Source organism: Gorilla gorilla, chromosome 9, assembly GCF_029281585.2.
Source record: "Gorilla gorilla gorilla isolate KB3781 chromosome 9, NHGRI_mGorGor1-v2.1_pri, whole genome shotgun sequence".
Lineage (NCBI taxonomy): Eukaryota > Metazoa > Chordata > Mammalia > Primates > Hominidae > Gorilla > Gorilla gorilla.
The window spans coordinates 129,560,829-129,571,659 of record NC_073233.2 but is presented as its reverse complement, the minus strand read 5'-3'; the positions used below and the strand labels follow the sequence as shown (position 1 = coordinate 129,571,659).

At 43.3% G+C, this 10,831-nt stretch overlaps 1 protein-coding gene across 5 annotated transcripts in view; it reads right to left on the bottom strand.

Annotated features, from left to right (window-relative positions):
* Positions 1 to 1,338: 1,338 nt before the first annotated feature.
* SORL1 (sortilin related receptor 1) overlaps positions 1,339 to 10,831 on the bottom strand; it is a 181,978-nt gene continuing 172,485 nt past the window's right edge. For all 5 annotated transcript variants that reach the window (XM_055355797.2, XM_055355795.2, XM_055355796.2 and 2 more), the window contains 3 exons: positions 9,750 to 9,942; positions 7,268 to 7,480; positions 1,339 to 5,539 (listed from right to left, as the gene is read on the bottom strand). In XM_055355797.2, the coding sequence (XP_055211772.2) occupies positions 5,472 to 5,539; positions 7,268 to 7,480; positions 9,750 to 9,942 (474 nt within the window). In that variant the 3' untranslated portion in view covers positions 1,339 to 5,471. The remainder of the gene's footprint in view (positions 5,540 to 7,267; positions 7,481 to 9,749; positions 9,943 to 10,831) is intronic.

Genomic DNA, 10,831 nt, shown 5'->3' with positions numbered 1-10,831 from the left:
AGAGTGACCGATGTGGGAGTGCCCAAGCCCTGTCCAGGGGAACCACAGTGCATGGACTTAAAGTATTAGATCCCATTGGCAAGATCTTTTTAACTAGAAATGGATACAGGGTGTTGCAATCTGACGGCTTCAAATACTAAGTTTATATGGAGTAGATTATTCCTGTTGTGGAGTGTCAAGCCTTTGTTCATTCATTCAGTATTTATTGGGCAACCACTATGCTAACCCAGATCCCTCTTACTTTTAAAACTCTTTGCCCCTGCTCTCCAAGCAACCTTCTGGTGGTGACTGGCTCCTGGGGTAGATCTCCCTACAGGGGGAGAATGCACTGGTCATGCAGACATTGTAAGGGACAGGACACTTTCCCAGGGTGAATTAACAAATGGACATTATGACGTTGCATATCAACATCCTGAGTTTGGTTAAGGTGTGTTTGGCCATGAGAGATGACTTCACTATCATGTTGACAAAAATTATCTAAGCCTGAAAACCTAAGGATGAGGCCATGACCAAGGAGGCTCACCCAGGTGGTAGGTCTCCCCTTGGGATTTCGCTTGGTGCAATGTGTTGGACTAATGTGTTATTTGTGACACTGAATGGTGACATGAGGCGCTGTGGCGTCGTGATTCAGAAGAGGATCTGGGATCAGAAACACCTGGGATGGGAGGCTGGTGTTGCCTTTTATGCTCTGGTTTCTCCTAAATTACTTCAATTTTCTATGCCTCCTTTTCTTCATTCACAAAACCGGATGACAATACTTCAGGGTTTGGCTCTGGCTCAGTGTCTAAACAAAAGCAGCATACCAGAAGACCTGTTAACTTCTTAAAAACCTGCCTCCCTCCCCCACCCAGTTCCACAGCCTCCAATCCTGACTTACAGGCCCATGGCCATTCAGCTGCCCATAATAGGTACAAGCAGCGCTCCTCACAAGACTGTCTATGGAAACCCATAGAAGTGCTCTTAGACACACAGCTCATCTATACTGCTGTGCTTCCGTCTCTTAGATTTGAAAATTGCCTTCTTAGCAAACTGTCTCTTAGCAAATGTAGTTACAAATTTAAGGGAGCCACTTTAGTCATTGTCCCTATGGAATAATTCTGTTTACTCAAAACAGCCACCACATCTCCCCCCTCCTCAACCAACACAAAGACATCGTGTTCTTCAAGGATCCACCATCTGAGACCAGCTTGTTAATAACAAAATTATTCCAGGCCTTGGTGTTCTCTCATCTATGAAATAAACATCCGTTTAAAACAGACCAATCAAATGGGGTTTGGAGACTGCGTTAGCCATCTTTATTGCGCTCTAAAGAACAACTCGAGACACACAGAGACAGTGGATTTTCAAAGAGGTGTTTTCTTGACCCAGTTAAATTTTTATTCAGTGAAAAAAGTTGACATTGAGACAAAAATTATCTTAAAGTTGTGCAACAATACAGTAAAACCTTCAGCAGATTTCAGTGACTTGGAAACTTATCGAGGCAATTGAAATTCTAAATACTTAATTTCACTTTGGAGAGAAACAAGTATACAGTGTTTCACTTTAAATAAGAGTAGAATAAGCCTTTATTTTGCCGCAAATACTTTTGATTTTGCCTAAAGTTTCTAATAGTTCATAACAAGAGTCTTTAAATGAGAAGTGACATAGAATATTTGAGGATAATGGTCCACTCCAGCATTCATGCTTATTCCATTTGAGCTATTACACATGAAACTAATACCATTCTTGGGTTATTACTTGGCTGTGACGATTTAATTCATAATATGGCTGCTCAAAATTAGTGGGCAGAAACATACATACAACCCATCCTCCCTCAACCCATTTTCGGTGCTGGTACTCCATCTGAAGACACACTTACTGTCCATGTACCCAGCAGTACATATCTCTTCCTATCTATTCCATATCTCAGTCTTGCATAGAAAGTAGTCTATATAAACTTAATGCACTGGCTTTTATTACACAAAAATTGTACCTGAAAGGCAGCACACACTCCAGTTAAGAAAAATAACATAACAGGAATGTCAAGATACAATCCCAACACAAGATTCTGCACAGAGTTTTAGAGTCAATTCCTAAAATCAATATGGGATGATATTCAGTTTGGTTATGTCTCTGGATGCCTTCTCTAAGGGACTCATCCAACTGTCTGCAGAAGGAAGAAAATTTTCAGGAATTCACCATGACTCCCTTCATGGAGAAGGGACTGACCAGACCTGACAGGATGGTGTTTCTGCCTTAAGGAAGTGTACTGGAAATATAATCTTACTAGATGCAGTGACCACTTGGTAAGCATCTGAAGGCAGCATTTGCCAAGGAGGAGTAGGCGCTCATCTCTAAGGGGCTCACCATACCATTGCTCTCCCAAGCTTCCCGTGAAAATGGCCAGTTCTGAGAAGGGTTACATTCCCTAAATTGCTGAGTACAGCTTCATCTAGTGGGCCAAACATGATGGGCAGGAGAGAACAGGCAGCTGGGTGTCTTCTGTCTGTCCCACCCAAATATCCCTGGTGATGCTACCAAAGACAGAACCCCAGGAATTACTTGTCCAAAAGTCAGAGTTTCAACCAGTTACCCAGAATGATAACTATTTACTCAGCTTGTCAAGGTAGCCAGTAGTTCCTGGAGCTTCTCACCTGTCTGGAACTAGGACTGCACAGACATGGCCTCTTCCTGGAATCCTCTGTAGAACTCCACTCTCTAACATTTTATCCATGTGGACTCGTATCTCATAAAGCTCAAGGGGCATTCAATACATCCAGGAGTAAAATCGGTTTCCAGAGAAAACTCATAAGCAAACCCCCTGCCCACCAATTTTTAGAGGCCCATCGTGGTCCACATGGATGCAAGCATCTGACATTCTAATGTATGCCAGGAGAGAATAAAACCTTTTTCCTGCACAGTGTGAACTTCTGAGGTGGCATCTCCAACAAGGTACAAAAGCCCCTTCTTCACAAGCAAGCAGGGACTCCGATTGGTCACAGTGAAGACAGTTATCTGGTCACCTTCAAAGGCTGCCTGTAGTACAAGGCATTTGTTTTCATTTTCTATTGGCACTCCAACCTCTGGATTCTTTCAGACAGCATATATACATGAAATCCCCACAAAGCTACACAGAGGGAAACAGGAGTGTGTGCTTCAAAAGTTCATAAAAATATACAATTTACATATAGCTGCAGCTATCTAGCTTAGTCTTCAGGAACTTAGCTCTTCTGTTTATATAAAATACTCTAGCCCTAAAAGGCTGCTTTTTTTCAAACAGCACAGTGGCATTTTCCAAGGAGAGGGGTGATGGCCAGTCTACAGTACTGTGCACTAAGCATTGGGAGGCACTGGTAGCTAGAACCGGATGCTCGGAAATATCTCAAGCTGCCAACTGGAGACATATGCTCTGTAAAAAGGCTTGCCTATGGAATAACTGAAAATAACATCTCAGAGCCTTTTATATCAGCTTTTACAAATGCCACCAAAAAGTTGGCAGAAAAAGAAAAGAAAATACACTTCCTAGTGGTTCAATTAAATGACTTGCCTCCCACCAGGTTGTTAATGATTCAACTATTTAAAGAGCTTATTAAAGGGGAGGTGGTAGGGCTTAGAGTTTTGAACAAATCTCTACGGTAAGACAAGATAAAGCCAAAAAAAATTCCAGTCTTTAAAAAAAAAAAAACTTAAAAAAGGAGAGTGACAGGAAAGAAGAGAAAATACGCTAGAAGAAGGCTTATCATTACCACCAGTTGTTAAAATGAAATACAGTCCTACCCGTATGGCAAACTAAAGGTCGACAGCTTAAAATACTCATCTAAGTATACATATAAATAAAAATTTCAAAAACTAAAAAATTTAATTGGCTCTTTCTTTGTTTTCTAAACAATCCCTAAGTAGAATGAAACTATATTATCACCCAAGAATGATACTTGTGGTTAAAAGAAACTAAACACTTGTGAGAAGGTGATGCCTCGCACCTAAGGGGGGATGGGGTTTTACAAAGCTTGCATATCAAGGACACATATTCAGAGACATGACTTTGGAATATTCCCAGACCTCACTGCTTCTTGGCTGAAAGGAAATTCTTCAGTGAGAATCAAACAGTACAAGTCACAACGATGCTCGACATTGGTGCCTACAACACTAAGCCTAAAGGGCTTGCATCAGCCCACGATGGATTCTACATAACTATCAAGTGGCCATGGTTTGAATACACGGGTGGCATTTTAAAGGCAGAAGAAAAAAAGCACAGCTTGTTTTACAGAGAGAATAAATGAACAAACTCTAGTGCTCCTGCTGTTGTTAACTGGATTGAGTAGTCTCAACTTTTTAGATCTTCTCTATCTCTATGAGAGTGTACAGCACTGTCTCTTTAGATTGGGTGGGGGCATGGGTGAGGGAGATGGAAGAAGAGGAAAAAAAAAAAAAGAGAAGGCACTGTCCAATTCAAAATGACTGCATATATCAGTATGGATTTTTAAAGACAATAAGTGGCCATCTCAAACCAAATACATAATTTTACATTTGAGATCCTTCAGTAGTAAGTAAAAACAAAAAATGGAAAATGGAAAAATTATGTACTCTATTAGCCAGTGTATGGATCATGGGACAGATCTAGAACTCTCCCCCACAACCAGGGTAAGTTTTTGCAATGACAATGAAACCAGTGTGTAATAAAGCAGTGTTATCATTTTGTAGCTCTCAAAGCTACATCTTGTACAGAGGCACATACAGTAAAATTCCATCAATTAATATAAGAGAGGAAGCTGTGGGCTTACAGGGCTTCCCAAGCTGCAGCTTTGTTGAACTGAACTCCAGCAGTGACTCAGTGCTCTCTCCTGCCAAAGACCATTACATGACACACGAGTGAATAAAAATGGATTGCTTCCAGAATGGCAAAAAAATATGCTTCTCTTCCCACCCCCAACCCTATGGGTAAGGGGCTCATAACACATGTGGTGTCTAATGACCACTAAAGCCTGGCCTTACACAGAGTCCCAATAAATTAACAAAATAACATAAAGAAACCTTCTCCCATAATACACCCACACACTTTCCTATAAACTATATCCAAACAAAATGGAATATCTGTACACACTTTCAAGGAGAAGGGGTTCCACCCATCACTCTCTCGAGGTTTTTATTAAATACATTTCTGTGTCTTAGAAAAATAAAAAGATTGGCCAATTTACTGAACCGAAATTATCTCACAGACGTAAAAGCATGCCCAGCAAGCACAGCCCTGTAAGACTACATTAATGTCAAATCAAAGCAATTGGGTTACTAAAATCAACCTGGTTTGAAGTTCACAGTTGATTACTACAAAGTTTATTCATTCCTTTCTTTCCTTTTTTTTTTTTTGTTTTTTGTTTTTGGCCCATATAAAAATAACATATTGCAACTCAAAGTGCATCTTTTAAAATAAACCATCAACTATCTTTATCAAATAAAATATTTACACCATTTGGTTTCTAGTGAGGAAAGCTCTTTCAGGCTATCACCATGGGGACGTCATCTGAAAATCCAGTTATCATAGGGGCATCTTCATCATCTTCCCCTAGAGACAAAACAGTCAGGCCTTGGTGAGTTCCAACACATTTTAACCTGACCCCACATCCCACCACTCTACCCACCCCTCAACCCTACCACGACCCTCTAGCTGAGAAGGTCAATGCCATAGCCAGGCAGCCACCATAATCAGTTGTGAAACCTAGCCCAACTTCCCACTGTCCCTCCTGGCCACCTTCTACCCGTCGATGGATCCTCACATTTATTCTAGTGGTCGTTTGAACTTAGCCAAATTAGGAAAACAAAGCTTCTCAGGAGAAGACTCTTATTACCTACTCAAAAGCTAAGTGGGTAGTTTGGGTTCCCCAGTTTGAGTTATCTATACCCTACACTAGCACAGTGAACTTCAGTGTCTGCTTTCTCTTCTGAACCCAAAGTGCTCTGAGGAAAAGGATCTGGGAGGAGTTTAAGCATTTTGAGGACAGCTTCCCAGACTAACAGCTGTCCCCTTGTGATGCCCGGTATAATCCTGTGTCACCAAGTGTGGACCGACACTCAGTGACTATCGCAGGGCATGATGATGGGTCCACTCCTGTTGCCTCCAACAGCAGAAGCAAAGATGCCACCCCACTCACACAAGGCAGTCCAGGTGCCGGCTTATTAGGCAAGAAAGGAAACTGACAAGGAAAGGGAACAGAGCTAACATCATATGATCAGTGAAGGGGAATATACAAATGTCTTTGTAAACATAGATAAATAATTGTAACTAGTTAACGGAAAAAAATAAACTTGTACATTCACAGTCATTAGTCTAAGTTTGGGGAAGCCTCGTAACACACCTACTTTATTATATTACTATCTTACTATCTCTATTAGCATTTAGGGTTTTCATTGTGCAAAGATTTCAAAACGGGAAATTTCTTACTTTTTCCCTTGCTATGTGTTAAGACAGGGATCCCCAATGCCCAGGCCGAGGGCCATCAGTACCAGTACATGGCCTGTTAGGAATGGGGGGCCGCACAGCAGGCTGTGAGTGGTGAGTCAGAGCATTACAGCCTGAGCCTCGCCTCCTGTCAGATCAGGGCAGCATTAGATTCTCACAGGAGCGCAAACCCTATCGTGAACTGAGCGTGCAAGGGATCCAGACTGAGCGCTCCCTATGAGAATCCAATACCTGCTGATCTGAGGTGGAACAGTCTCATCCTGAAATCATCCCCCAACCCTTCCCCCTCCATCGCTGGTCCAGTGAAAAAAGAATTATCTTCCACAAAACTGGTCCCTGGTGCAAAAAAGGTTGGGGACCACTGTGTTAAGGTACATAAAAGAATGGCTGGTGAGGTTACACTAGCAACCAGAAAGAGAAACAGTAAGATGGAAAGGGTCTCCTTTGATAGAAGCTGATTGGGAAAGCATTATTTTTTATCTCGAGTTAGGATCTCCAGAGACGGCAGACCTCCAGCTCAGTGAAGGATGAGACTGGGGTCAGATATTCTTAAGGATTTTCCGATACTTTGGGAGTCTCAAGGCCTGGGGCAAGCTCCCTGTTTCAGGCCAGAACTACACAATCAAAGAGAATACAACATTTTAATTTAACTTAAAAGTTAAAAAGTGAGGGCTCTGAATGGTTTAACCAAAACTCATGGAATCAAATCGCTGGCTGATGAAGAGCTCCTCTAGGGTCAAAAGAGGAGCTGAAGGTGGGTGTTTCCTAATCAAGTCATTGGCTGCGTGGGGGTCAGCCCTGGGAGGAAGAACCGACTCTCCCTGCCCCACTTACCCAGGTCATCCCCAGAGGAGAAGATTGCGGACCCCAGCCTGGAGCTGTAGTGGCTGTTGGCGAAGGCGGTGAAGCTGCTCTGCAGCCTCCGGTGCTTCGTGTACAGGATGGCAAACCCCACCCCCAGGCTCAGCAGTATCAGGAATAAGATGGGCACCACCACAGCAGCAACATCCGTAGATCTGGCAGCCTGCGTTGCAGATGCATCTGCACCTGCCAAGGCAAAGTTCCCACCAATAAGCCCACCTGAGGGCAGGAGAACAGACCAGATGATCCTCAAGGCCCCACCCACCAAAAAAAGCTGGGCGATCGCCACAGCTACGCAAACTGCCTGTCTGGTGTGAGACGTTTCTGCATGTGCGTGATGCCTGATTGCTTCCCCACTACTTGCCATGAGCTGATAGACCAAGGGCCTTGTGCATGCAAATATGGTAATTACATTAGACTCCTAATCACTGCCTTGTTGGTTATTTAGATAATCTCTTGGAAGGGAGACCTTTGTTGGGGTATCAACATTGATTTCATTAGCATTATTACTTAAGACCACTTGCTTGCCTTACATAAGAGGATGTGAAATCAGACCACTAATTAACGAGATTGCAATTATTTCCCCCTACTTGGCACCAAAGTCACTCTGAACTGCAATTACCTGAAGCTCCATTAAGTGATACAAACGAGATTCCTACACCACAATACAGACTTAACAGCTCATGAAGTTTTATGAGGTTTTGAAAAAGAGAGTGAGGGAGAAAAACAACTTTCCATATACATTTAACATTTTTTAAAGTTCTTTGCAAAGCCGTTTCGGCATTTATAACCTAACAAAGATGGCCCCTTCCTATTGACTTAAACAAACAGGCTCTGTGATGATTCACTAATAGATTTGTACCACCAGGGCTCTAGGGCAAAGCCATGCCCCATGTCCCATCCTGCTGGGGTAGGGGCCAGTCTCCTTGAAAACGGTAGACTTTTCATGTTAAAAATCCCAGGGTAAGTCTGAACTTGAAAATGAAACCTAGGAATCAGTTTTTGGCAAAGGAAACAGACCGGACTTCCCTCAGTCTAGGTCTCCATGAGGAGCCTCAACAGGCTCAGGGTTGCTCCCTGGTGTCAGGAGAGGTGGCGCAGGCCAGGTCTCTGCTTCACTAGAAAGCTCTGTCACTCCCCAGGCATTCACCCTGACAGGGTATTCATCAAGATGGGCCAGAGAACGATCGTTTCTTGCAAACCTAATCTAACAATTCAACATTCGTGTCTGTATTTACATTTCTTTCATTATTTCCTTGCCAGAAAAAAAAAAAAAAAACTCTAGCAACATCTTATTTAATATGTTCCAACCTATTCCAACTGTGCAGTGGTTAATGAAGGGGGTGTGCTCTGCTGGAGCAGTGAAGGGGAAGTCGGCACAATGAAGGCTGGGAGCTCCAGGAACGAGTGCCCTCCCTCCCCCACCCCACTTCCAAGGGGAAGGTGAACGTGAAGGGGCAAGATGTTGGCCAAGAGCCCTTCTGCCTGACAACCTTGGTTCCATAAAGGTGGCCGGGAGGGGTCTGCACAGGAATTTTTCCCAAAGCATATTTCACAGGTTGCCAATTAGTTTTGCCTAAAAATGGGGCTCTGTTGAGGAAATACTAGGTCAACAAGAGTTGGGCTGGTTTTTGTAGGACCTTCTTAGAACCTCTAATATGTTAAGATTCTCCCAAGGGAAGTGGCAGGCAGTGTTTCCCTCTCTTAGTGGGGGGTGCCAAGGATAAATATTGCACGAGATCTCACCCTGAGAAACACTATGAGACGGAACATTTAACAACTCTAACACAAGATTTTGGCTTGAGCACTGGTTAGTTCTTGGCTGAGAGTAAATGGAACTAAAAAAGACCAGTGGCAAAACATTTGTTGAAATCCTGGCCAAACTACCATAATGTAAGCAGACTTTCTATATGAACGGAAGGGTCCTCTCTTCTATCACTAGCATGGCCCAGCATAAGACATAAGACAGAGATCCCAGGACAAATTCCAGTCCTAAGCTTATGCTGAGAGCTAAGATGAAGCCGGGGCGGGGCAGAGGTGTGCACTGTAAAATCAGTTATATGATTTTACATGTAAAATCCACGACAAGGAGATGATCTACTGGCTTGGAGATCCACAGGATATATTAGCATGTTAGAGGTGCTGAGAAGTCCCACAAAAAACAAATGAAACTCTTGTGAACCTAGAGTTTCCCTTTTTAAACAAAGCCTTGCCTTTCTTGCACTTTATGTTCAGAATCCGGTCCCCCTGTAATCTCAGCTTCCTGTACCGTGTTCAGCTCAGGAAGTATTTGTTAAATACATCACTACCTGACCAAACTGATATATAAATGATTTTCTTTTAAGCTGAGAATATCTTCCATGTGTTTTAGAAAGACACATGGTCATCAAACCATATGACGTTCTTGCTATTTCCCTAGAACTGAAGACAGAAACGGGCAGCAATCGCAACTCACCAGACCCCAGCTCATCGTACAGCAGGATGGCAGGCTCCCCACAGATCTGGCTGCCAAAAAGGCATCTTGCTTGGACGGTGAACGTGTAATTATGACCCATCTTCAGGTTGGAAATTTTAAAGAAATTGTCAGTAGTATTCCCAAGGTAAGCTGTGATATTCATGGCACTATCAAACATGTGTATCTCATAGCCCTGAAAACGAACACAAGAGATTGCTCAGGAAGTCGAATATGGAAACTGACAGCCTCTATTACTGGTCGCATCTTTATGTGAGCTCCTCACTGCGGGCTGCTACAGACGCGAAAGCGCCCTGGGTTTCTCCTTGTTCTTTTTACATTACCACTGAGATACTGGATTCAGAAAATGAAAATTTTCTCATCTCCAATATCTCAAATAACTGCCACACCACCCCCCCCAACCCCCACAACAAGCTATATTGTGGAAATCAAAACTGTGGCCCTCAGGAAAGTCATTTTAACAAAGCCACACTCAGAGATTTGCTCAGCCGTCTGCCTCTCTCAAGCAATATTAAATGCCACCAAGAATCTGAACAGTTTGCCATAATGGAATTTGACTAATAATAAATCCAGGTCGCAGTGGAATCCAGCAATGGGGTGAGAAAGGGGAACTTGCAATTAGAAAAGACAAGACATTTGTCCCCAGAACAATATGTAGGAATGACCTTGTCGGCTCACTTCCTGTCTCCCTGCTTTCTAGCTCCTTCTGAGCCGATCTCAGCCCCCCAACAACCTGGCCTTGAAATCAGAAGCACTGAAGCCAGCTCAGGCCCCTGTTCACTGGAGGAGAGGATGAAATGTCTTCCTAGTTACAGCCCTGGACTCTGGTGCTGGGAAAAGCCATCCTGCGGATAGCCCTGGCCCAGGATACTAGCTGGGATGAGGGCTGACAACCTGACTTCTCTGCTGATCCCCAACTATTCCAGTGTCAAAGCTACTGACACTCTCCACCATCCCCCTGAAAAGACTCCATCACTTTTCTCTAGCCACATATTGGGCCCCCTTGCATAATCACAGTCTCTTGATCCCAATACCACTGACCCATCTATTCTTGATGTGGTTTG